At 51.4% G+C, this 26229-nt stretch overlaps 2 protein-coding genes across 10 annotated transcripts; one reads left to right on the forward strand and one right to left on the reverse strand.

Moving 5' to 3' along the window:
- The first annotated feature begins 7 nt into the window (after nt 1-7).
- Nucleotides 8-16696, forward strand: FBXO46 (F-box protein 46). 9 transcript variants are annotated; one of them, XM_082437623.1, is made up of 3 exons: nt 8-1342; nt 2018-2192; nt 12454-15412. In XM_082437623.1, the coding sequence occupies exon 3, from the start codon at nt 12532-12534 to the stop codon at nt 14347-14349; it is 1818 nt and encodes a 605-aa protein (XP_082293749.1). In that variant the 5' UTR covers nt 8-1342; nt 2018-2192; nt 12454-12531; the 3' UTR covers nt 14350-15412. The 9 variants fall into 9 exon arrangements, 6 of the variants coding, with proteins under 6 accessions (XP_082293749.1, XP_082293750.1, XP_082293751.1 ...); XM_082437624.1 differs by having other exon boundaries at nt 2053-2192; XM_082437625.1 differs by having other exon boundaries at nt 2097-2192.
- A 141-nt stretch (nt 16697-16837) lies between these two features.
- On the reverse strand, nt 16838-25567 carry QPCTL (glutaminyl-peptide cyclotransferase like). The gene is made up of 7 exons (XM_082437629.1): nt 25312-25567; nt 24669-24812; nt 23626-23907; nt 21934-22086; nt 21734-21833; nt 21120-21236; nt 16838-19507 (listed from the first exon to the last, which is right to left on the reverse strand). Exons 1-7 carry the CDS (start codon nt 25519-25521, stop codon nt 19362-19364), a joined length of 1152 nt encoding a protein of 383 aa, XP_082293755.1. The 5' UTR covers nt 25522-25567; the 3' UTR covers nt 16838-19361.
- Nucleotides 25568-26229: the final 662 nt, after the last annotated feature.

Genomic DNA, 26229 nt, shown 5'->3' on the forward strand with positions numbered 1-26229 from the left:
GCGCGCCAAAGTGCCGACCAATCAGCGCTCGCTCAGCTGCCCGCCTTTTCGGCAGGTGCCGCCCCCTCAGGCCCCGCCCCCAGGCCACTTCTGAGGTCCCGAGCCAGTGGAGCCTAATGAGGAGTCGGGGTCTCCCTAACTGCCAATTCTCCGGACGCAAGGGAGATGTGACCAGTCTCCCTTCCCAACCTCTGGTGTCCGGTTGCCAACTTTTCCCTTTAGCGCATGTTTAATGAGGGCCTACTGTGTGACAAGCGCTATGCTAGAAGTTAGGAATTCAGCCAAAGTCTTCCCAGTGCAGTTGGGAAGGCTCACAGACCGTGAGAATCCAGTGAGGCAGAGGCTGCATTAAAGAGAGATAAATTGAGAAAAGATTCAGAGGAGGGCCATTGGAATCGAGCCTTAATAGCAGTTCCCCTCATGAAGTTGTTATGTTCCTTATAGAAAACTTTCCATTTTAGAAAGTTCACTCTCATGGCCCGTGAGGAGGATGGACAGGAAAATATAGCTTAAGGGGAGACGATCTAGCAAACTAGTGGAGAGCAGAGGCCCTGGGGTCCAACACATTTCAGTTCAAATCACTTTCTTGCTGTGTTGCCCTGGAGAAGAATCTCAATTCTTTCTGCCTTAGTTTTTATAAATTTGGGATAATTCTTGGGTTCTGTGCAGAGTGTCTGGCGTATAATTAACATACAATAGATATTTACACAACATTTATTTACACTCTTCTGTGTGCTTGAACAAGATACAAAAAGGTGCCTGTCTTCGTGAATCTTCTATGATATGTACAAATTTCTAGTGCATGGAGCTATCCTCCCTCCTAAAGCTTAAGGCTAATTTCCTTATTTGTAAATTAGGAGGTGGTGGTAAGAAAACCAGGGGGGGAAATGGATGGGAAAGTGTTTGAGAAAGTACAAGGCACTGTTAATTATTATGTTAATCAGTTTAAGTAAATCGGTAAACTTGCTCTTCCCACCTCTCCACCCCTCACAAAAACCGCCCCTTTGCAGTTTTCTCAATCCCTTTTCCACGGGCCCCGGGCCAAAATGGAGGAGGCTGCACTCCAACTCCCAGTGCGCCTGGCGGGGGCGCTCTGTGCGCCTGCGCTGTCAGGCCCCCTCTCTACCTCCTGGGAGTTAGAGTCGTTCTTTTCCTCAGCCCGCCCAGTTTGCTTCCTTCCCCACCTCCAAGCTTGACCGTGCTGCCTTCTGGGAGTTGGAGTCCGTGGCCTCCCGGACTCCAATTCCCAGCGGGCTTCGGGGCGGGAACCCGGAAGGGGAGGCTGGAGAGGAGCGAGTGGGGGAAACCCGCGTAGCCGAGGGAGCTGCAGCGCGGGGAGATGGTGAGAACCCCGAGAGGGGGCCGGGGGCGCTTGAGAACCCGGGCGGGGGTTCGGGACCCTGCGGCGAGAGAGAAGAGGCAGGGGCTAAAGAAGGGGCTGGGTGAGGGGAGATCGCTTGGGGGAGGGGATTGGGAGAAATGGGAGCCGGAGGGAATAGTAGAAGAATGGGGGCTGGGGATGGGTCTTGAAGGTGGGGAGAGAGTCGAGCTTTGGGATTGATTGTGAGGGAGCTCAGAGCTGGGGAAAGGAGTCCCGAGTTGGAGAAGGGGCTGGGCGTCCTGGCAGAGGCCCTGAAGGGGGCAATTTCGAGGGGTTTAGCGTAGGGGATGTGGAAAGGCATGGGAGTCAGTGCTAGATGAATGAGGGGGTCTGGAGGCTCCGAAGGAAAGGCCAGCTGTGGATGCGGTGGGTTGGAGCCTCTGGATCGGATTGGGGGCAGGAGGGCAAGCTGAGACGGTGGAAGAGAGAAATCAGTGGTAGAGTGGTGTGTAGGTTAGGATACAGAACTGTGGGTGGAGTGCGGAGCATGAGATGAGAGGCCTGCCTGTAGCGATAGTTTGCTTAGTCCAGCCAGAGACTCCCGATAAACTGGACAGTCACAGAACTGTAGGATAATATGGCCAGCAGGGGCCATAAAGACGACCTTTTGCACTCTCGTTTCTCCAATGGGATTAGAAAAGTGTAGCGGATTATGTGTATGGACATTCCAGCATTCAGATCTTTTCTTCTGCTACTCCTTTGTGACCTGGGCAAGTGTCCCCTCTTTGAAACTCAGTGCCCTTATCTATTGTGGGAACAACATGCCACTGAGAAGAGAGGAGGCTTCATAAGATCGTCATCCCGGCTCGGGGTAAGTCCTTAGTGTAAGAGCTGTTGGTGGGAAGTTCCCCACCCCAGGAATGTGACTGGGTCACAGGTGCTAATGGATTCCCTCCTTTTTAGTCCAGCCTCAGGGGCGTTTTCTCAAAACCTGGCACTGAGCTGGGCACACCCCAGCTCAGAAACATGCGGGGGCGGGAGGGGGCAGGTTCCCCACAGTCGATTCCAGCTAACACTTACTGTTTAGGAAGTGCCTGGCCCTGTCCTTAGCTACTTGTATGTATTAAGTCCTTTAATTCTGACAACACCCCTAAGTTGTAGGTGCTGTTATTTTCTCCATTCTACAGAAAGGAAGCAGAGGCACAGAGAGGTTCAGCAACTTTCCCAAGGTCATCCAGCATTAAACGATAGACTCAGGATTCCAACCTAGACATCCTGGCTCAGAATCTGTGCTCTCCCCACTGTAATTTACTCTCCTCTCCTTGTACTGAAGTACAATGTCATGAGTAGGGCAGAGACTTGAGAACTGAAGCAGTCCTCAGTTTGAATTTTAGTTCTGCCATTTACTTGCTGTGTGACCTCGGGCAAGTCTTTTGGCCTCTCCTCAATTATAAAATGAGATCAGAATCCCTAGGAAGGTTAGAGGGTTCGGGCAGGTAAGCACGTGAAGTGCTTGGAGTAAGTGCTTTATACACCTGAGTTGTCAGGTTTTTTTTAATGGGAATGGGAAACGCAGACCTGAGAGAGGGCAGTAGAGAAGGACCATCGAGGGAGACATCAGCCAGGTTGCCTTTCCTTTCTCTCCCAGGTTCCTCCCATATCCTGACTCTTGTAGTTCCCCACCCTCTACCCCTGGGCACCCAAGCCCAAGGGTGACTCCCCGAGGGGGTGCTCAGAAACTCAGTCTGTCCCCATTCCCATTCCTAGCCCCAGCCAAATATAAATATTTCACTTGCCAATGCCCAGCCTGGCCCAACTCCAGGTATTTCTGTGAATATGAAATATTTCTAACAACTGTGTGCTTTTTTCTCCCAACTTCTTGGTCATTAGGACCTCACTGGGCAGTTTGGCAACTTTGTCAATCATTTTGAAACAGTTTGGTTCATTTGTCTTGAGGCTTCCAGAGTTTATCCCATAAACTGTCTGACCCTGATAGGAAAGCTTATGGTTAATAGCATCAGCGTCAGATAGGACCACATTCCTGTCCCCCATCTCTGCTGCTGTGTGTCCTTGGCCAAGCTGCTTTCCCCCTCTGGGCCTCAGTTTTCTCATATGTAAAATGGGGGCACATTCCAACCGTGAGGCTCTTGTAAGCAGTTGATGAGGTCACATGTATAAAATGCCTAGTGCATGTTAAGCTCTTATTAAGTGTGAAGTATTTTGATTAATTTTATTCTTTCAAGAAAAATTTATTGAACATGTGCTCTGGAACCAGAACACCCAGATTTGAATCCTGGCTCCATCACGCACCAGCTATGTGACTTTGGACAAGTCACTTAACCCCTCTGGACCTCAGTTTCCTCTTCTGGAAAATGGGGGTTCATCCCTTGAGTAGTCCACCATGTTGATAGAGCACCTACTATGTGCCAGGGCCTGTACCAGGTACATTTTTATCTCCAGGTCTCCTGTTAGTTTGGGGAAAAGTTGCCAACCTCTTACTCTTCCCTGTACCAGTTTGTCACATCTGGGTGCCCCGGGGTGATGTGACACCTTTTTCCCCCTTTATTTGTTTCTCTTAGAAAATGTGTCTCCTTTCCAAGTTATTTTGCCATTTCTTCACATCTTAAGTGTGTTTTCAGCCTGTGCTTATCTGAAGCTTACTCATACAAAATGATATTTTTTTTATCATTGTGAATGGTATATTTCTAGCGGCTCTGGTAAAGCTGCGTTATTCCTAAAAGCACAGGTTTTCTCAAAGACTTGGCTTGTCACCTGCTCCTGACCCCTCAATTAAGATCATAACCCCCGCTTTACACTCCTCATCCCTCTCACTTGGTATGTTTGTTTCCCTGTAGCACCTTGAAAATTACTATCTATTTCTTGTCCCCTCTCTCCAATCCATGAGGACAAGGATTTCTGTCTCCTGTGCCCTGCGTGTCCCCGATGCCTGGAACAGTGTCTGGCACCCAGTAGCTGCTCTGTAAATTCTGTTTAATTACTAGGTGAGACCCAATACCCAACAGTAACAAAGGCATGGCCATATTTTGATTATTGTGGGGGAGTAGGATCGGTTTCATTTCAGAATGTGAAATAAAGAGAGATGTCTTTGGCTCCATCAGTGATAACTCTTCAGCAGTCTCACTTTTTTTTTTGGCCGCACTGCGCAGCTTGCGGGATCTTAGTTCCCCGACCAGGGATCGAACCTGTGCCCCGTGCAGTGGAAGCGGGGAGTCCTAACCACTGGACTGCCAGGGAATTCTCTGTCTCACCTTTTCTTAATAATCCTGGTGCCTTCGTATTGAACCCCTCCTTGGTGCCTCGCTGGCAGTGAGCGCTCTACTGGGTTGATCTCAGTGAATCAGCAGCCAACCCATGGGTGGGTACTGTGATTATCTGTATTTTTCAGTGGGGGAAACCAAGGCACAGAGGGATTAAAAACCCTGCCTACGGTCACACCCCTAGAAGTGGGAAAGCTGGGGTGCTCGGAGGCCCTGTCTGGATTCTGTCTGCACCCTGGATCTCTAGATCCTGAGGATTTGGATGATTCCTACCATCAGCTGTTAGTCAGAAAGGGAAACTTGAGAGGGGGAGAGAGACCAGCAGACCCTGAGTCCAAAAAGCCAATAAAGGGACATGGATGGATCAGGATTGCGGACAAAGTAGTAGTGGGGGTGATGGGGTAGAGACAGTGGAGGATAGAAGGAGGAGGACCAGGAGCAGAGCCCCGGGGTCCTGCCACTGATGCCTGTTTGGCAGTGGGCAAGTGCATTCCCTGGGCACCACTCTGTGCCCAGCCCTGTGCTGGCACGACCCTGACCTCCCGGACCATGGGATGGAGGTACCCCAAGGTTGGGGGAGGGCGGTATCCCCTGACTCAGCGTGGGGGAGTCAGGCATCTGCTTTTTATCCTTTCCTTCCTTCTTTGGCTTATTCTGTGGTTGCTACTGTTTCCAGCTTCTCAAGTGGCAGGCTCAGCTTGTTAATTGTCAGCCTTTCTCCTTTCTCTGTGCATTGATAGAAGCAGGTTCTCCCTCCACCTGCTGCACAGCTGTCCTCCTTGGAGCTCCCTTTACCTTCATCTGGGGATTCCTTCCTTTTGCCTTTTTCTGGGCTAGATCTTATTTCTTTGATCTGATAGCTTCCTTTTTCTTGGTTTATTCCTTCCTGTGGTGAAGCAAATCCTCCAGTAGCTTTCTGAGAAACGGTTCCTGGGCATGTTTTGTTTGTTTGTTCGTTCATTTTGTTTTGCCAACTTGCACCTCTCATGGAAGAATTTTCAACAGGGGAGTGCTGTGGTCTGATTTGTGTTTGGAAAGCTCTCTCTGGCTACCATGGAAAGGATGGAGCCGGAAGAGCTAAACCAGGCCAGGGAGCCACATGCGGAGGCTGGAGCAGCTGTACCTTTGAGGAGAGGTCCCAGCCTTCCAGAAACCCAGAGGATGAAGGGGAGAGAGGCCCTCACCCAGGTTATTGTCATTCAGCAAGGGCAGGTGACAGGTGCTGCCAGAGGAGGCCTGAGGAGGAAGAGATCCTGTGTAGCTTAGGAGGGCACTAGCACAGCTCCTGGAGGAGGTGGCATCCTACCTTGGTCCTGGGAGCAGGATTTCCACCAGTGGACTCGGCTGGACCAGCTAGTTTTTCACAAGAGGTCCCCAGTAGCAACTGTGCAGAAGGCAGACAGTATGGCAGTGTTAGGGGTTTGTTCAAACAAATGTGCACTGCACACCTGTGATGTGCTCGGGCGTTGCTTCTCACACTTAATCGCGCTTGCAGTCCCCCAGAGAGCTTGTTGAAGTGCACATTCTGATTCAGCGGGTGTAGGGCAGAGCCCAAGATTGCATTTCTAACACACTCCCAGCGGCTGCCGCTCTGGGGACCACACTAATAGTAGCCAACCGCTTGGCGCTGTTCTAAAAGCTGGTGACACAGCCGTGAAAAAAAAACTAGGCAAAAATATCAGCCTTGGGGGAGCTTTCATTTTAGTGAGGGGAGCGGACAGTAAACTTTATGAAGTTTATAGTGTATTAGATAGTAACACGTGCTAAGGAGAAAAGTAAATCAGGGAAGGAGAGTGTGTATGTCTGTCTGTGGCAGGGGCTGCAGTTTTCAATCAAGGAAGGTCTTGTGAACAATAAGGTCCTGCTGTATAGCACAGGGAACTCTATTCAATATCCTGTGATCAACCATAACGGAAAAGAATATGAAAAAAGAATATGTATATATGTATAACTGGATCACTTTGCTGTACAGTAGAAATTAACACAACATTGTAAATCAACTATACTTCAATAAAATAAGTTTAAAAAAAAAAAAAAAAAAGGAAGGTCCCATGAAGGTGATCTGAGGAGGGGGTGAGCCCTGTGAATACCTGGGGAAGAGTATTCTAGGCATAGGGAACAGAGAGTGCAAAGGCCTTGCGGATTGAACAAGATGATCCAGGAACAAGATGATCCAGGAAAAGTGCTCCGTATACTCAATGAATGAGCTGCTTGCACTCTGGAGTCAGCCAGACTCTTGGAGTCAAAGCTCAGCCACAGAGCTGCGTCCGACAGCAATTACTTAGCCCTTCTATGCCTCCACTTCCTAATCCCTGAAACGAGATGCAAAATAGTAAGATGATGTGAGAATTAAATGAGTTAATATTTGTAAAGTACTCACAGCAAAGCCTGGCTCACGGTGAGTGCTCCAATGTTAACTGCTGTTGTGATCATCATTTGCTCTGTAATATATTCATGTTGGCCATGATTGTTTATTTGGATGTCTGCCCCCTTTCCCATGAGCTCCTTCTGGTGAACTCAGTGTCATCTCTGTATCCCCAGCATCCAACCCAGGGCCAGCACACAGGAGGACCTCAGAATGTCAGATGAGGGATATAAAACTGGATTCTCTAATTGTCGGGGGCATTGCAGCGAGGGTGCTGGTTGTGTGGTTCAGGTCCTTACTGATTTTATCTTTTCAACCAATGTCTTATGGAGAGGTATATTAAGGTGTCCCATTACATCTGTGGATTTGCCAAACTGTTTGTCATTCTGTTGTTTTTTGCTTTGTGTATTTTGAGGCCATAGTATTAGGAGCACGTATGTTGAGAACTTTTGTGTATAATGGGTCAGTCTGTTTTGTCACCATCTTTGTCCCTAATAATACCTTTTGCTTTTGTCAGTTGTTACTATTTTTTTAAACAGCAATGTCACTCCTCTCCTTGACTCTTGGTTCATATTTGCCTGGTCAGTCTTTTCCCATCTTTTTATTTTCAGTCTTTCTGGCTTCTGATGTTTTACAATAAATGGATCTTCACGGAGCGTTCTCTAAAAGCTGTCTTAGCGTAGGGCTTTGTGCTGGGCTCAGTGTGTGGAAGTTAGAAAATTCTGCCCCAGTGACCTCGGACACAGATAGAATACTTGGGTGTGAAACAGAATTTACACTGTCAGGCTTCATGGAGTTTACGACATGGAGCCTCTGGAAAAGGAGCTTTGATCCATTCAGTCCCATGCTGGGCAGTGTTGCTGGGGTCACCATGATGAGCATGATACCTCTGACCCTTCCTCCCTCCTCTCCTCCCGGGGGTTCACTCTCCAGTGGAGGAGACAGATCCATCTCTAGACAGTGATGACTCAAGAGTGGGCAGGGCTGGGACTTGGGAACCCAGAGGTCCCCCTCTGGGCAGTTGGGAGGTTTCCAGGAAGGGAGCTCAGGGAAGGCCTCTCTGTTAAAGATACAGGCCCATTAAAGTTACATTTGAGCAAAGACCCAAATGATAGAAGGGATTGAACCATGTGGAGATCTGGGGGAAAAGCATTCCAGTGAGAGGAAACAGCAGATGCGAAGACTATGGAAGGAAAGAGCTTGGTGACTCTGAGAAATAGACAGCAGGGAGGCCAGTGTGGGAGCCCAGAGGTGGAGCCTGACCCAGCCTGGGAGGTTAGCTTCCTGGAGCAGGGGATGGCTGAGCTGAGACCCCAGAGAATATATAATTAAACAATAGAGCGCAGCAATCTAGAATCAGATTCCCTGGGTTCATATCCCTACTCGAAGTCACACCAGTTATGTGTGACCTTGGGCTAGTTAGGCAACCTGTCCTGCCTCAATTTCTTCATCTATACAATGGAGATAACAGCTCCTATCGAGGATCAGACAGGGCCCCAGTATCCTAACTACTCTGTATGCCAGATCAGGTGCTTACCTGGGTCCACTGGGGGTGTGGAAGAGTGGGGAAGGACGAGGCTGGACCGGTGGGGTATCTGGGCTTTTTCCCAAGGGCACTGGGGAGTTATGGTAGGTTCTGAGAAGGGTAGGGACAAGGTCAGGTTTATACTTTTAGAAGACCCTTCTGGCTCTGATGTGTGGGATGGTTGGTAGCAGGCAGGGTGGTGGGGATGGACAGATGCCTGCAGTGGGGCCACCTTTGAGTGTCTCTTGAGTCTGCCTGGCACTGAAAGGTTCTAGGCCAGTGCTGTTCAAGAGAAATATAAAGTGAGCCTTACGTGCAATTTAAAGTCTTCTAGTAGCCACATTTTAAAAGTCAAAAGAAGGAGATGAAGTTAATTTTAAGTATTTTAACTCAATTATATCCTAAATAGTACCATTTTAACAGGTAATCAATATTAAAAAAACATTATTGAGGTATTTCATAGTCTTTTATTGTACCAACTCAAGAGTCAGATTTGCGGCGCCTGGTTGTAAGGGCTGGCCGGAGAGGTCCTTTTGGCCACACGGCCTGAGCCTTGAATGCCAGGCCCAGAGGCTTAGACTCAGTGCCGCGGGAGCCATCGCAGGGTTCTGCGCATTTGTTTTTCAGGGTTAGGTGATCCCGCTGCCCAGCTTCCCCCGCAGGAAATCTCGCCCCCCAGGGCTCCCTACCAAAGCTAGGCACTTTCAGATCTTTCTGCCCCCTTCCTTCCGCCCTGGAGTCTCAATCCCTAAATTGCTTGGCCCTTTAAATCTCAACTGTCAATCAAGGCTCCTGTTTAGAGGAAACGTCGTAATAAACCTCTCCTTGAATGCTGTGGCCTCGGTCCTGGCCTTGTCCCTCCGTTTAGCAGAAAGTTGGGAGTTGTTTCACGCTCTCTTGCACTCGGCTGTTTCCACACCCCACTTCGTCACCTCTCGCCTACTCCTCCCTCCGAAGTTGGGCCCCTTCGCCAAGGCCTTCCTTATATGGGCATGGCCCCGAACGGCCGCCGCTCATTGGCTGGGGGCCTCACGCGCGCGTCTGTCAACAAAGGGGCGGAGGGAAATTAGTCGGGTGCCCGCCCGCGCGACAGCCGGAGGGAAGGAGCGAGGGGGCGGGCCCTCTTCCCACTCGTGCGCACGCGTGTGTGTGCAGCCACTTTCTCCCGCCGCGGGGGGGGGCGGGGCTCGCCGGTGGGGGCGCTTTGGGGGCGTGTTTCGGTTTCGAGGGTAGCCCCAGGGGTTGGCGGATTCCGGGGAGGCCAAATTTGGGGGGCTTGGGGACATTCTTGCGTGCGTGTGGGCATACTTTGGGGTTCCCTTGAGTTTAGGGGGCACCTTGGGATTTCGGTTTCCGTTCTGTTGTAGTGTGGAAGGTTCGGTTGTGTTGTAGGGGATCTCCCTTGTGGATTGGGGTGTTTGGTGGGTATAGGATTTGGGGAGCCACGGAGAGACTGAGAAGCAAAGAAAAGAGCCCAAGAGTACCAATTCTGGACCCAGAATGCGTGGGCTTTCGGCTCTCCCGACTTTCTACCTGATTGTCTCCGGACATGGGATTTAACCTTTCTGTGCCTCATCTGGAAACGGACTGATAACACTACCTGCTTCCTAGGGACGGGGGAGGATTAGCAGGAGTTGTTAGAACAGTACCCAGTAAGCTGCCAGCTTGCATGCCATAAACTCATGTCTGCTTATTAACATTTTGTAAGGTTTCTTTGGGAGTATTTTGGAGGTTCTTTTGGCTTTTGAGAAATATCTGGTTTGGGATTAGTTTTATGTGTTACGGAGCTTTTATGCTTTAGTGAGTTGTTTTGCGGTTGGGGGGCTTCTGTGGAATTAGGGAATACATGTGGAGGTTTAGAAAGAGTTTGAGGTGAGTATAGGATTTCAGGAAACTGGTCTTTTGGGTCATCTGTGAGGTTGGGAAATTGCTGTGTGTGTTTGAGTTCTTGGTTAGGCATGGGATCTGTGAGGGGTTCCTTGAGATTGAGGCTTTCTGTGCTGGAGGGGATATTTTTAGAAGTTTAGAGCAGGATTTGAGAGCGTCTGGATATTTTAAGTCAGGATACATTTGCATCTATAGAGAATGAATGGCCTTTGATGTGGTAGCTTCTATTCCTGGACGTTTTAGATGTGTTGGTGGTTGGTAAACTTAGCCTTCTATAGGTTTTAGGGGTTGTGTGGCATTTTTGTTGTCGTTGTTTTTTTAAGCAAGAAACTGGCATTTCAGCAGGGGCTGTAAGTATTGGGGTAGGTGGGATTGAAGATTACAGGGGGCAAGGATATTTAGGATTAGGACTTTCTGTTTCTGGGGTCTGTGGATGTTTGGAGGCTGTCTAGATCTTGAATGGTGTCTACAGGGCTATGAAGTAAATGGTGATTTAGTGGTATCTGTGGTATTGCCTGAATTTAGAGGGACCATATATACTGCAGAGGTCAGCAAACTTTTTCCATAAAGTGCCAGATAATGAGTATTTTAGGCTTTGCAGGCCATATGTTCTCTGTTGCCACTACTGAACTCTGCCACGATAGCATGAAAGCAGTCATAAACAAATGAACATGTTTCAATAAAACTTTATTTGCAGAGGCAGGCAGTGGGCCAGATTTGGCCCGTGGCTCAAAATAGTCTGACCAGGAGTCAGCAAACTACTTTTACCAGTCTGTAAGCATGTGGAAGTTTCGATGTTTGAAGGGTATTGTGTTGGGGGTTTTTTGTTTGTTTGTTTGTTTTTTAAATTTATTTTTATTTTTGGCTGCGTTGGGTCTTCATTGCTGCACGCAGGCTTTCTCTAGTTGCGGCGAGCGGGGGCTACTCTTTGTTGTAGTGTGCGGGCTTCTCATTGTGGCTTCTCTTGTTGCGGAGCACAGGCTCTAGGCGCGCGGGCTCAGTAGTTGTGGCACGCAGGCTCAGTAGTTGTGGCACACGGGCTTAGTTGCTCCGCGGCATGTGGGATCTTCCCGGACCAGGGGTCGAACCCGTGTCCCCTGCATTGGCAGGCGGATTCTTAACCACTGGGCCACCAGGGAAGCCCTGAAGGGTATTTTGGTTTCAAGATGTCTGGAGGGAAATGGGCCAGGGAAGGATTGAGACTGAGGGATTGAGACTGTTGGTCCTGCAGTGGAACGTGGTCGTGTCAGAGTCATTAGCAAAATTGCTTCCAGATTAGGTCACGCACACAAAGTCATTGCAAAATAAAACGGTCACTGTTACAAGCCCTAAATTGAAAAGTCTGGAAAACAAGTTTGAGGGCCTGGTGTTACACTATGTAAGCCTTCCCCACTCTGAGCCTCAAACTCAGCAAGTTGTGAGCAACTTGAGGAAACTAGACTAGAAAGGCCTTCTCATCCCAAGGGTCTGCGTTTGTGCTTAAGGGAATTACCTGCCCAGTCTTGGTGCAAGTGTGTGCATCTTTCTGGGTGAGGATACACAGCTTTAAGGGATCCTTCAAGAGCCTCACGACCCAAGCAAAGTGAGGAGCTGAATTCTTAAGGACCTCTCTGTCTCCGACCTCTGATTTTCTTCCCCTGCCCAGCCTACCTTGTTGCTGCATCCTCTGGGCTCAAGCCGCAGTAGCTGTGGGTAGGGCTGGGAATTCTTGTCTTTTCAGGAACTTGTTTACTAGGTGAGCAAATAGAAAAAGGAGGAGCTGTCAGTTGGTACTTTCATTTCTGTTTAAAAAGTTACGGCAGCAGGAGGCCTCTGGATCATGAGTGAACCCAGTCAGGCTGTGAGACGGCGGAGGGTTGGAGCAAACTGCCAGCTCCGGTCACACTCTGAGTTTTACAGGAGCAGGTCCTATCCCCTCTGCACCCTTCCATTTGCTCACCTGTGCCAGGGGGGCGGGAACAGGATCTCAGTGGTCTAGTTTGGTCTGTCCCCTCAGGTCAGGAAACGTTGAGGTCAGTGGGGTACTGGGAGGGCAGGCCGTTCCCCAGCTCCCCAACCTCCTCTTCCCTGTCTCCAGGTGGCCTGTGGAGCCCCCCACCGCCATTCAGGTCCTGAGATGTGGTGAACCCCCGCCTGTCTGCCACCATTCCCCAGAATGGACCGAGGGGGCCTCCTTCCCTTCCAGCTGTGGTGCCCCCGGCCCTTTGGCACCTATTCCCAGAACCAGCCGCGCCCGCCTTCTGCAGCCCTCAAGCCGTCGGCCTGCCCTGAGCCAGGCGGGGGGGCGGAGCCAGACCATGGCCCTGCCCACTCAGAAAACACACCCCCAGCCTTGGCCACGGAGGCTCCTGCCTCCCAGCCTGCCCCGCTCCTTTCAGCAGCCGCTGCTGGCGACGAGGGTCGAGTCCTGCTGGACACATGGTATGTTATAAAGCCCGGGAATACAAAGGAGAAGGTGGCCTTCTTTGTGGCCCACCAGTGCGGTGGAGGCAGCCGGGCCAGCTCCATGAAGGTCAAGGGGCACTGGGGTAGTGACAGCTCCAAGGCCAAGCGGAGGAGGCGCTGTCTTGAGCCTACGAAGGCTCCTCCGGACCCAGGGGGTCAAGACGGGCCCCCTGCTGCCGAGGGGGCCCCAGCCTCAGCCAGTGAGGATGTGGACCTGCTCTCTGTGGCCGAGATGGTGGCCTTGGTGGAACAGCGGGCCGCCCTGGCCCTGCAGAGCTACCCGCGCCCGAGCACCCCAGCGCCTGTGGTCTACGTGTCGGCCGAGCAGGGTGGGCCTGCCAAGGGGCTGGGGTCCGAACGGCGGTCTGGTGGCGGGGACTGCAGCCGTGTGGCGGAGGCTGTGGCCCACTTCGAGGCTCAGCGGGACAACCCTCCAGCCAAAGGCCTCCGCAAGGAGGAGCGGCCCGGGCCAGGACCCGGGGAGGTGCGCATCGCCTTCCGGATCTCCAACAGCCGAGAGCCCCGTGCACCGGATGGCAGCTTGCCCAACGGGAGTGGGGGCCGGCCGGGTTGTGCCTACCCTGGCAGCCCGGGTCCTGGGGCCCGGGCCAAGGACAAGATCACCTGCGACCTGTACCAGCTCATCAGCCCCTCTCGGGATGCCCTCCCCAGCAATGTGGAGTTTCTGCTGGCTAGGGCGGATGAAGCCAGCGAGGGTGAGACCCCAGCCCCTGCCAGGCCCGAGGACACTCCCCCGGCCCCCCCTCCACCCCCTGCCCGGGACTGTGGCGCGTCAGGCTTCCATGTGGATGTGGTGGTGACGGGGGTGGTGGATGAGTGCATCTTCTTCGGCAAGGATGGTACCAAAAACGTGAAGGAGGAGACGGTGTGCCTGACCGTCAGCCCCGAGGAGCCACCCCCGCCTGGCCAGCTCTTCTTCCTCCAGACCCGGGGACCGGATGGGCCCCCCGAGCCACCGCCAGCCGACTCACCCGCCACTGCACCCGGCCCGGACGATGCTGAGGGGACGGTGGACACCTCCCTGTGCCGCCTGTACCGGCACGTGTCGCACGACTTCCTGGAAATCCGCTTCAAGATCCAGCGGTTGCTGGAGCCGCGACAGTACATGCTGCTGCTGCCCGAGCACGTGCTGGTCAAGATCTTCAGCTTCCTGCCCACGCGGGCCCTGGCGGCCCTCAAGTGCACCTGCCACCACTTCAAGGGCATCATTGAGGCGTTCGGCGTGCGGGCCACAGACTCGCGCTGGAGCCGCGACCCGCTCTACCGCGATGACCCTTGCAAGCAGTGCCGCAAGAGATACGAGAAGGGCGATGTGTCGCTCTGCCGCTGGCACCCCAAGCCCTACCACCACGACCTGCCTTATGGACGTTCCTACTGGATGTGCTGCCGCCGAGCCGATCGCGAGACGCCCGGCTGCCGCCTGGGTCTGCACGATAACAACTGGGTGTTGCCCTGCAATGGGCCAGGCGGTGGGGGCGGCCGGGCTGGCCGGGAGGAGGGGAGGTGAAGCCGGGGGAGGGGGGGGAAGAGCCCACCATGCCCACCCACACCGCCTCCCCCTGGGAGCCGAGGGTCAGAACTGGGTCACCAGCCCATACCCTCAGCCCAGGCAGCGTTGATCCCCCTCCAGAACTGCGATGGTGTTCGGGGGATGACCCAAGAAAGCACTCTGATTGACCCCCACTGGTTTTCTACTCTTCAGACCCTCAAGTAGGGTGTTTTTTTATCAGCATCTCAATTTCTTCTCCATTCAGCCCCAGCGCCCTCCCTGCCACTCTTCATACCCCAGGGACCTACAAGCAGGGAGCAGACGGCAGCTAATTTTGGTACTACTTAAGGGTTCCCCCATTCTGGCCCCCTTCCGTTCCCTCCCCCCAATTCTTTCTCTCTGGAGCTGTTTTTTTTTTTTCCCAAGAGGCTGCAGCACCCACGGTTGGTACCCTTCCTAACCTACTACACCAGGGTTCACCTCCTCTTTAGGAATTGGGGCCATCAGATCACAGATCACATTTGGCAGTTTTCATGGCCACCTGCCATTTCTAGACGTTTTCCCCATTAAAACAATAAAAATCAGTTTTCTCCTTAACCTCAAGCTATCAGTCTCTCTACTTCCCCTAAAGAGGAAGAGGAGAAAAAAGTTGAAGTGTAAAAATTCTCCTCCTCCCACTATTTAAGCTATTGCCATGACTCTCCCCCCTCCCCCCTGCAAAAAAGCTGTGAAGCCCTTTGCCTCGCTCTGGACAGCGTGGGGGGCCGGTGGGCAGGGACTGTGGGTTTGAATTTCTGGGTTGTTTTTCCTTCCACTCTGGGTACTTGTTCAGGTGTTGGGGTCTCTCCACCCCCCCCCCATCCACATGTGTTTCTTTAGAAGCCTTTGGTCAGCCAAGACCTTGACCTTCAGGCAGTTTGATCTGGGGTATTTTTGTTTGTTCTGAGATGTGTTTTTGTTGTTTTTTTGTTTGGTTTTGGTTTTGGTTTTTCATCCTTGTGGTTCTGGAAAGCTTCTAATGTGTGGCATCTGACCAATTTTGAATTGGTCCTTTCTATAAAATCAGTATTTATAAGGCTGGGCCCAGACTGGTTTGTGTGTTGTTCAGGGAAGGGGTTTGGGAGAGAAGGGAGTCATGGGCCAGTGCATGGTGAAATGGAAAAAGTTGAGAGAAGAATCCTTAGCCGAGTCCCTTAGCCTGAGATTATTTTTGACTCTTCACCATGTGTCGTTTCAGATTTGAAAATCTCAAAATAGTAGATGCTCAAACAAGGTAGTTTTTATTTCTTTAGAAACCCAGCGTTTGGCAGGTATGGTGGACCTGAAGTCATCGGGAACCCAGGCTCCCTCTAGCCCACTATTCCATTATTCTTTGGTTGTGGCCCTCATCCTCATGGTCCAAGATGGCTGCTGGAACTCCACCCATCACCATTTTGCAGGAAAGGAAGTCCCTTGCCTCCCAGAAGTACCACAGTGTACTTCTGTGCACATCTTACTGGTCAGAACTTTAGCCACGTGGAAGGGCTGCAGAGGAGACTGGGAAATGCAATCTTTTAGTTGGGTGCGTTATGTCCAACAAAAAACTCTTACTAAAGATCCCTGTAATTAAAGCTTTAAAATATTCAGATAATTACTTACTAAAAGAAGAAGGAAAAATGGATATTGAGTGGTGGCTAACAGTCTCTGACATTCTTATCAAGGAATCAAAATTTCCAGAGACTAGGCTATCTCATAGCAGTTATTTAATACTTAGATTTTAGAATCAAAGAAACCTGGGTTTGAATCTTGGCTTGGTTTTGTGGGATTTTTGGTTTCCTATAGCGGGAAGGCCAGATTATTTGGACTCTCCTGCTGAAAACCAGAAGTAAAAAAAATCTGAAAAGCATCAAATATCCAATAAAATACAGTTAAGGATATACTCAGCCAAAAATTTAAGGGAAAGGCCCATGGGGCCCTGAAGCCACTTTTGCTCTGAGGGTATTTGCTGATGTGAACAAACTTGGATTTCCTATTTGTAGCCTTATTGGGACAAGCAGGTAGAAGTCAAGGTCAAAGCCTGTCCAAGGTGAAGAATCTAATAGGAGGTGGGATCCCACCAAACTACAAGCTCAGGTAAGGCTGACCCAGAACACTGCAGAGAAGATGTTTTAAATGCTGAGGGAGGGACTTTCCTGGTGGTGCAGTGGTTAAGAATTCTTTGCCTGCCAATGCAGGGGACATGGGTTCAAGCCCTGATCCGGGAAGATCCCACATGCCGCGGAGCAACTAAGCCTGTGCCAGCTACTGAGCCTGCGCTCTAGAGCCTGCGAGCCACAATTACTGAGCCCGCACGCCACAACTACTGAAGCCTGCGCGCCTAGAGCCCGTGCTCTGCGACGAGAGAAGCCACCGCAATGAGAAGCCCGCGCACCGCAACAAAGAGTAGCCCTCGCTTGCTGCAACCAGAGAAAGCCTGCACGCAGCGACGAAGACCCAACGCAGCCAAAAATAAAATAAATCAAATAAACAAGTTTTAAAAAAGATTTATTGAACTAAAGCTAGGTCTGAAGTAGCAGAGAGACCAAAAAACGAAAGAAAATAGGAAGGAAGGTTATGGAGGATAGAATGAGGAAGTCTGACACATTTAACTGGCATTCTAGAATCAGAAGAGAGAATGGTGCAATGATAATATTTAAGGACACGATTGCAAATTCCAGACTGGTAAAAAGACCGGTATGCCCAGTGAGTCATAGGCAGGATAAATAAAAAGAAATGAATACCTAGACACATGCAGTGAAAGTGTCCAGCTGTGATCTTCAGCAATTGATTTCTCTGAAGCTCAGTTTCCTCAGAAGACTGACATGTGAGCTGTTGCATCTAGAATGTTCAACAGTTGTGCTTACCAAAGACACCTCGTGGCCTCTTCACAGTGTGAAGCTGGGGGAGCCTAAGTTTGGGGGACAGATGGGAGCTGGGGGAAACATCACCTTGCCAAGCATCAGCAGCCTCATCTGAAAAATGGGGCTCATGAGCCTTACCCTGGATTCAAGTGCAAAACGTGCCCAGGTCCCTTGCCCAGAACCTGGCGTGTAGCACACTCAGCAAGATGACCTGCAGGGAGGCAAGGGGCCAAGGACGTCACTGAACACACTGCTTCCCCTAACATGGCGGTGATGGTTTCACCTACTTCTGGGATGGCTGTGAGGCTAAGGGGACCTGCTGCACTTTTAAGTGCTTGGCACCATGCCTGCCACACAAGAAATGAACAAACAGGAACTAACTTTGTGATTTGACACCCTCCTGCCACCCTGGCTGTTGTGATATGTCAGTTTCCTTTCTGAACTCAACTTCTGCCAATTCCACCTCTAAGAGGCCGTTAGTCCCCACCCCCCAAACCTCACTCTGACTTGCAGCCATTTAAAAGCCTCCGGGGGAGCTACTTCTGACCAACAATCTGTTGGTCCAGCACAGGTGATTTTTGGAAGGGAGGTAGGACATGGGGATAGGAGCACAGCTGTGGGTGAGAATCTGGGCTCTGTTCATAACTGGTTCGTAATTCTCAGCCCTGGCCACCTCGTTTGCAAAATGAGAACCGAAATTGTCCCTCAGCCCGTGAGTTCTCTCGAGTCCTCGCCAGCCTTGAGTTGGCTTGCAAGGCTGATGTTCACCTTCACTCTTTAACCCTGCATCCTGGCCTGGCACCCCTGTGGCCTACCAGGTCTCCATCGAAGTCACGAAATCAGCAGGTACAGAGCCCTTTAGGTTTGCTGTCCTGTCTAGGCGCCCTTTAGGTTTGCTAAGGAGCTGTGAATGAACCAAACTTGTATCCTTAAGGGCAGCATGTCCCAAAGTTTGCTGATCATGAGACTTCCTCAGGTGCTTGTTACAGAGTCCCAGCCCCTCCCTGAAGTTCTGATTCAGTAGGTGGGACCTGGGAGTCTGCATTTTATTTATTTATTTTGCCTCACTGCGCGGCTTGTGGGATCTTAGTTCCCTGACCAGGGGTTGAACCTGGGCTCCGGCAGTGAGAGTGCAGAGGCCTAACCACTGGACTGCCAGGGAATTCCCCGCATTTTTAAATAAGCACCCCAGTTGAGTCTGAAAATTAGGGCTGGGAAATAATTTCTTGGGCCATCACTAGAGTTTGCAGTTACACACACCATCTCCCACTCCTGTACCCACAGCCAAAAGGGAAAGGATGGTTTGGTGTAACTAGTTTACAGTGAGTCTAGATCTGTCTGACCCATTTCTACCATAAGTACACTCAAACTATCAAAACCCAGTGTTTCCCAAAGTATCTTCTCAGGTACCATAGTTCTGTGAGGTGCTTCCCAATAAAGGGGTTCCGTGGTGAAATACTTCGGGGAAATATTGCATTCTCTTTCTTGAAAATTCACATTGCGCAAATGAAGAAACTCATTTAATGTTGTCTCACCCCACTTTGGTCCCCCTTTTCATGCAACACCTATGTATGCTGGTTCTACAGGATATATTTTGCAGAAACACTGGTTTATTGGCCATTGGATCTGGCAGAATCTGGAGTTCCCAAGTATTGGCTTCCATCTCCTCTGTTCCCTGCTTACAAGCACATCTTCTGTGGGCCCCACATGGCACATCCATGTGGAAGTAGGGTTTGGGCTGATGCGGTAGCAAGGCTGCCATTCTGGAGAACGAACTGCCACAAAAAACATAAGCCACAGAGAATTCATTTGGTCAGGCGTATTGCTGGTCCAGATGCCATTTGCTGACTAAAATGGAGAACGGCATTTGGCCCCTGCAGACCTGCAGCCCAAGTGTTTCCCTCAGGGCAGCGGCCACGCTCTTATCCCTTTGGCTCTCACACCACAGTGGTCTGTCTCTTCCATGCCTTTGAAGAGTGGCAGCTTGAGATAAAGAAAGAGGGTCTTCCAGTCAGAGCACAAGCAGAGCCAAAGGTGTTAAAAAAGGACAAGCCAGCACACCGCAAGCAGGCCTGGCCTGAGCTCCTCGGCTCCAGGTGCCCTCGTCACGTCTGCTGCTGGGTGCTTCTCCCTCAGAGTCCGCCAGGCAGGCTAGAGCCCCAGGTATTCAGCCAGGAACACGGCCAGGATGCGGCTCAGGTTGTGTACCGTGGGTGGGTGCAGGTTGGCCTCAGAGTCATCGGACGTGTGCCAGACAGAGGGGAAGGGTGTGGAGATGAGGTGGAGCACAGGGACCCCTGCAGGACAGAGAGGAGCCTCAGGCTTGTGCGTGGCCCCCAACTGACCCAGGAGCCCAGGCCCCCGTCTGGGGAGCCTTGCCTTGTCCCGCCACCAGCAGAAGATACTCTGTTGTGGCACTTGAAGAATTCTGAACAATGATTTTCAGCATGTGAGGGTGCATGTTCGTTTTAAAAATACATTCAGTATATTATTTTCATAACGCACATTAGAAAAACTCAAAACTTAACGGATTATGGAAAGACAGGAGAAGGGAACGAGGTCTTTGACCTTCCTTGCCGGGTATACATTATTAGGCTCTTTTTCTCTTCTTTACTGATAGTTAACGTTTATGTTCTATTCCAGGCCCGAGTCTAAGGCCATAAACACACACAATTTTATCCTTACAATAATCCTGGAAGGCGTACTATAATACCCGTTTTACAGATGTGGACACTGAGGCACAGAGGCAGGCCGAGTGATGTGCCTAAGGTCTCGCCTCTAGTAAAGAGCACAGTCAGAATTTGAATCCAGGCCACGTGTCTCCGGAGTGTGTGCTCCTAACCCTTGCACTGCACTGGGTTCCTGTCCTCAGAGTGTTTCACTCTTTGTTTGTCCAGATTTGGTAAGTATCTGTCCCCCTGCTAGACAGGAGCCAGGTGGATTATGGCCCGTCACTGTATCCCTGACAGCTAGCTCAGTACCTGCCTTGGGAAGTATTCAGTGAATGAATCAATAAAGGCATTGTAAGAAACGCATATTTGTTGAATGAGTAAATTATAGAATAAAAATTTAAAAAGCAGTTTTTAGCACTTACTGTATATGCCAAGCACCGTGTAAGAAGGCATTTTATATATCTAATCTCATCTAATCCTCCCAACTCTGAGATTAAGAATACATAACATAAATTTGGTGTAGCCACTATGGAAAACAGTATGAAGGTTCCTCAAAAAATTAAAAATAAAACTGCCATATGAAAAAAAAAAAAGAATACATACATATGTATGTGTTTGTATGTATCTATCTCTTCCTTTTCCAGAAGAAACGGGGCCACAGAGAGGCTCAGTAATTTGCCTTAGGTCAACCAATGGTAAGTTGCAGATCCTAGAACCCAGACCTATCCAATTCTAAAACCTATGTTTTGAACCCCTCTACCAGATGTCGTCAACCCTGGCTGTGCATCAGAATCACCTGGGAGTTTTGTAAAAATAATGCAGAGGCCCCAGATTGTGGTTCAGTAGGCCTGAAATGTGACTGGGCATTTTTCGAAGCTCTGATGCTTTTATCTTTTTGTTGTTGTTGTTTTGGCATGTGGGCTCTTATGCTGGGTGGCCAAGGGCTTGAGAGGCAAGAACTAGAAGAAACTGCAATCACTGAGGCACAACCAGTAATAGCTAACATTTCTTGAACACTCGCTAGTGCCAGGCACTGGTCCAAGGTCTTTACATTCAATCCCCTCAACAACTCTGAGATGGGGGCTGTTATCATCCCCATCCTTACAGATGAGGAAATCAAGGCACAAAGAAGTTAAGCAGTTTGCCACCAGTCCCCTAATCTGGGAAGGGGCCAGGGCCAGGTCTCATCTGTGGCTCGCTGAGACCCCTGCCCACCACGCCTCCCCACAGCAAGTACCTCGGCGGAGGAAGGGGATGTGGTCGTCTTCCACAGAGCCAGGGGGCTCCCCGGGCTGGAAGTACATCACTTCCCAAGGATGAGACTGCAGTAGGTTCAGACGGTGCAGGCGCTTCTCTGGAGGTGGTGGGGATTAGAGAGCAAGGGTCAGCCCCTCAACGGTCAAAGGTTCCCCTGTTCACAAATCAAAGGAGGGCAGGGGGTCTGGGGGTGAAGCCCTGGTCATCCCAACAAGGATGAATGTTAGTTACCCCTTACTGCAGGCCGACTATGTTCCCAGTCTCAATTAATCCCTCTGAGTCTAAGGAGGTAGATACCCCTATTATTACCATCATGCCCATTTTACAGATAGGAAATTGAGGCTCAGAGAGAGGAAGCCACTTGCCCAAGCTCACACAGCTGGTAAGAAAGAGAGCCAGAATTCGAACCCAGGGCTATCTGACCCCAGAGCCCCCGTTTGTAATCACTTCATTTGACTGCTGTGGGGTCTTTTTGTGTTTCTGCCCTAGTGCTTTAGAGAGAGACTAGGGAGGTAGAGGGAAGGCTAGATGACCCCTTAGAGGACAGGTGCCTGGCCTCCCTCCAGCATCCCTGGTGGGTGCCTGCCTCCCTACCGACGCTCCTCAGCCGATGGAACCAGCGGGCCGTGCGAGGAAAGTGACTGTAGAAGGTCGGGTTGGGGGCTCCCAGGAGATCAAGAAGCATAAAGAGATCCTAGGGAGAGAGGCCAGGACTGGAGAGGCCAGGCGGGATGCTGCCAGCCTCGTGTCACCCGCTTCCCACCTCACCGGAACCCAGTGGGGCCTGGTCTTACAATAGCCTGGATCCTGGTGAAGCCGGGGCCGTGGGGTGCAGACTCCATGAGCTGGGCCAGGTGCCGGGAGCCGTAAAGCGAGTCCTTGGGTCCCCACTCCTTCAGTGCCTCTTCACCGTCCAAGAAGAGCAGCTGCAAGGTCACTGGGGCTGCCTGTGAGGGCCAGTGGTCAGGGCCGGCTCAGTGCCAGCCCTCAGCCTCAATGCACACACATTTCCTGCCTGCTTGCACAGCTGACTAGGGCAAACTAAGTCTCCGCACTTGAAGAGCACGGTGGCCAAGAGTACAGACTCGGAGCCAGACTGCCTGCGTTCAAATCCTGGCTGGGCTGCTCAGTAGCCAAGCAGTCGTGGGTAAGTTACTAAGTTCTCAAAGCACCAGCTTCCTTATGTAGAAATGGGGTTAATACCAGTTCTCATCATAGGGTAGGATTCGAACCCAGGTCCTAGGACAGCGCCTGGCACATAGTAACTAAATAAGGGTTAGCTCTGATTGTAATTGTTATTCCTCAAGTTCATGTAGCAAAAGAGACAGACCCACACATAAATAATTATACAAACGATGAAATGCAGTCGGGCAAATGCTTCCAAGAACAACAGCGTCCTGACCTGGCCTAGGGAACATGTCAGGTCTGTTGGAAAGGGATGTTTGCACTGAGGCTGAGTAGGAGCTGGCCTGGCAAAACGGAGCAGAGGGAAGAGTGTTCCCCGGTGAGGAAGCAACATGAATCAGGACTGGGGCCAAAGAAGGGGCCAAAGAGGTTCGAGTAGAGGCCCAAGCGGTCAGCAAGGGCCAGGGAGCTTGGGCTTTGTTACAGGGGCACTGGGGTTTGAGCCATGCAAGGGATCTGAGCAGGGGAGGAGCGTGAGGAGATCTGTGTTTCCGTTCATTCATTCCATACAGTTTAAAAAAATTTTTTTCCCACAGGGTTGATGTTTTTATCTTTTTGTTGTTGTTGTTTTGGCATGTGGGCTCTTAGTTCTCCGACCAGGGATCGAACCCATGCCCCTGCATTGGAAGCGCAGAGTCCTAACCACTGGACCACCAGGGAAGCCCCTCCATACATTTTTATTGACATCCTACTTTATGCCAGGCAATATTCTCAGCCCAGAGGATACAGCAGGAAATAAGCGCAGCCAAGGGCCTGCCTATCTGGAGCTTATTCTAGTTGGGGAGACATAAACAAATCAACATGAAGCACCATGAGGCATGGGAGAGTGACAGGGAGCTATTTTAGGGTGGCTGGGAAGGTCTCTTTGAGGAGGTGACATCAAAGTGGACATCTGAATGAAGGGTGGCAGCCAGCCAGGAATATATCTGAGAAAATCACATTCTAGGCAGAGCAAAGAGCAAGTGCAAATGCCTGGGGTGGGAGTGAATTGTGTGGCTTGAGGTACACGGAGGAAGTGGGAGGCTAGAATGGAGTAAGCGAGGGGTGAGAGGTGGGAGGGGAGACCAGAGAGGTGAGAGGGCACACCTCATGGGCTAAGAAAAGGGCTCTGGCTTATTTGTGGAACAAGGTGAGAGCTGTGGGAGGATTTTAGGCAGAGAAGGGACAGGATCTGACATTCAGGAAATGGAAAGACCCTGTGGCTGTGTTGTGGAGTGGAGGAAGACAAGACCAAGCACAGGATGGTGTTGGTATGGACCAAGATAGAGGCAGTCCCCACCCACCCTACCCCGGCTCCTCACCTGCTCCTTGGCTCTGGCCAGCTCCAGGTCCAGGGCCTGGGCCAGCTCCAGTAGGAGGGCACAAGGCACAGCTGAATCCGTGGCCCCAATAAAGGGGGCTGACCCAGATGGGAAGAGCTTCGAGTCGTAATGGCAGGCAAGGGTGAGGTGACGGGCAGCCCTTGGGTCCAGCGTGGCCACCACGTTGCTGAAGTGCAGTGGCCCCAGGGGTGTCGAGGCTGTGAAGGGGTCCAGTTCTACATGCCAGCCTGCCGTCAGGGTCCGCAGTGTGGCCTCCAGGAACTAGTGGCAAGAGATAGGTGGGAGACTGGGTGGGGACTGGGGAGAAGGTCGGAAGAAGGGCCATGTGACCTGAACCAGGCTGAGCAGTCGGGTTGACTCATAAATCTCACTTTGGTTTAATCGTTCCCTTGATACACTTCTGCTGAGTACCTACTAAGTGCCAGGCGTGGAGTGACCCTGTCTCTTGATGCCAAGACTAATCGCAGCTCACCCTTCCATAGCACTCACTCTGTGCCAAGCCCTTGTTCTAGGAACCCTGTGGAGTGGGGACTGTCATTGGTTCCATTTTGCAGATGAGGAAACTGAGGCACAGAGAAGTTAAGAAACTAGTTCAAGGTTACACTCCAAGTGGCAGATGTGGATTTGAACTCAGGCAGTGTTCAAATGACTCTCAATACTTTCTGGGAGGCAATGTAGTGATGTTACCGCACCGGCTCTGGAGCCAACCCATTTGGGTTGAAACCCTAGGTATATCATTCATTAGCTGTGGGATTTGGGCAAAATGCCTAACTGTTCTGCGCCTCAGTTTCCCCATCTACACAATGAAGATCAGATTGGTGCCCACCTTATCCGGCTGTTGCTGATGCTTAGCATATAGTAAGATTTTGGTGGGGGCAGTAAAGAGGGCAGTGGTCTGGTGGTTAGCAGGATAGGACTCTAGAGTCATATTACGCCCAGCCAGAGCCCTAGCTCTGCCACTTGGGCAGAATACCCATTTCCTTGGTGGGCTGCGGGGTCGGGTTGGAGGTGGGGCCCCTTACCTTTCTGACTTGGAGATTGCCGGGGCTGCCGGGGGTCCGCACAACCAGCAGGGGGCGCAGATAATTGTTCCAGAGACGGTGAGGGTCCAGTTGCCCCACCACCCTCCGCACCCCGGCTTCGGGGAGACTTCCGATCGATGGGCCCTTGGGAAGGGGGTGGGGAAGAGAAGAGCAGAGCGTGAAAGCAACCCTCATTCCAACTCTGCCCTGGGGGCTGTCGTCCCCTAAGAAGCCCCAGTTCCTCTTCTTAATCGCAGCTTCCAGCATCGGAGGTTTCTAGGATAAATCCTACACTCGGGAAAGTCCCCCCAAGCCCATCCGCCCCAGTCCACCCCAATCTTGATGGGGGAAATCGAGGCCCAGCGAGAGTAAGGGACTCTTCCAAATAAATGACTTTAGGAATAGAACCCAGAACTCCCAGTCTTACTCCTCCAGACCCTTCCTCTTACGGGGTAACCGCTATTACAGAACAAGCCCGAAGCCTCATTCCGTTGGAAAGAGGCATGCGCTCTAAAGACGGAGACGGCGGCACCTGCGGCTAGGGCAATACGATAAAGATAAAGCCACGTCAACCTGAAACCTTGGAGAAGGCGAGGCGGGGAATAAGGGCTCCCGCAGTGCCCGCGTCCCCTCCCGGCCTCACCCGCAGCTCCCGGCCTAGCGGCAGCTCCTCAGTCTGCTGGTACCAGCCGCTCCAAATGGTGTATAACACCGAGGCCACCGCCAGCGCCAGCAGCAGCAGAGGCAACAGCTGCGCCCGAGGTAGCAGGCGGCGCTTGGGCGGTGAGGGTGGCTCCAAAAGGCCGCGTTCCCCGAGCCGTAGCCGGGGCCGCCCGCGGCCCCCGGAACGCATGGCAGCTTTGCCCTGAAACCGGTCTGGGACAGCGGATAGAGTTTAGGCCCAGCCAAGTCCCGCCCCGTGGAATCACCGGACCAATGAGCAACAAGAGCGGCTGCACGATCCCACCCTTCCGCGGGCAGTAAAGCCAATGGGACTTTCGTTCTGAGGACACGCCTCCCTGTCTCCCCGGAGCTTTGGGGGTTGGTTCCCCTGAGGGTTGCACAGCCCAAAAGGGAGCGCGAAAGAGGTAGGCACCGCCTCAGCGGAGAAGGGGAAGCCAATGAGAAGCGTTTGATCATGGAAAACATTCGACCTGCCGGGCGCAGGTCCACGCCCCTCCCGGATGTAGGCAAAGGATTGGTTACCCCTAGTCAAAAGATCAATAGACACGTAAATGAACGGTCCCCGAAGGAAAAGGGGCGGTGTCCATCCCGGAAGCGAGGAGCGGATTGGCTTCGCGGAGGCCGCTCCCCCAAAGGCAGGGCGGGCGGGCATGTGGAAATAGCTTGTCTTTTCCTTCCTTCAACCTGTGCGGTTCTACAACAAAATGGTTTGAATCAACTGGACTGAATGTCAATATTATAACATAGTATGAGTGTGTTTCGTGTTTGGTAATTGCAATCATTGTTGCTTTTGTTGTGGTCATCCATTTACAATGCTTGGTGTCAGTTTATTTATCTCTTGTAAAAATAAAATACAGTGTGTGTGTGTGAGTTGTGG

Source organism: Balaenoptera physalus (assembly GCF_965194825.1).
Source record: "Balaenoptera physalus genome assembly, chromosome: 19".
Taxonomy (NCBI): domain Eukaryota; kingdom Metazoa; phylum Chordata; class Mammalia; order Artiodactyla; family Balaenopteridae; genus Balaenoptera; species Balaenoptera physalus.

Bases quoted from the DNA above. Each gene is read 5' to 3' on its own strand.
- QPCTL (XM_082437629.1), bottom strand. From the start codon at position 25,521: ATGCGTTCCGGGGGCCGCGGGCGGCCCCGGCTACGGCTCGGGGAACGC. The intron at 24,813-25,311 runs GTGAGGCCGGGA...CCCCTTCCCAAG, and splicing joins CGCTAGGCCGGGAGCTGCGG to GGCCCATCGATCGGAAGTCT. The intron at 23,908-24,668 runs GTAAGGGGCCCC...TCTTGCCACTAG, and splicing joins GCAATCTCCAAGTCAGAAAG to TTCCTGGAGGCCACACTGCG.
- FBXO46 (XM_082437623.1), top strand. From the start codon at position 12,532: ATGGACCGAGGGGGCCTCCTTCCCTTCCAGCTGTGGTGCCCCCGGCCC.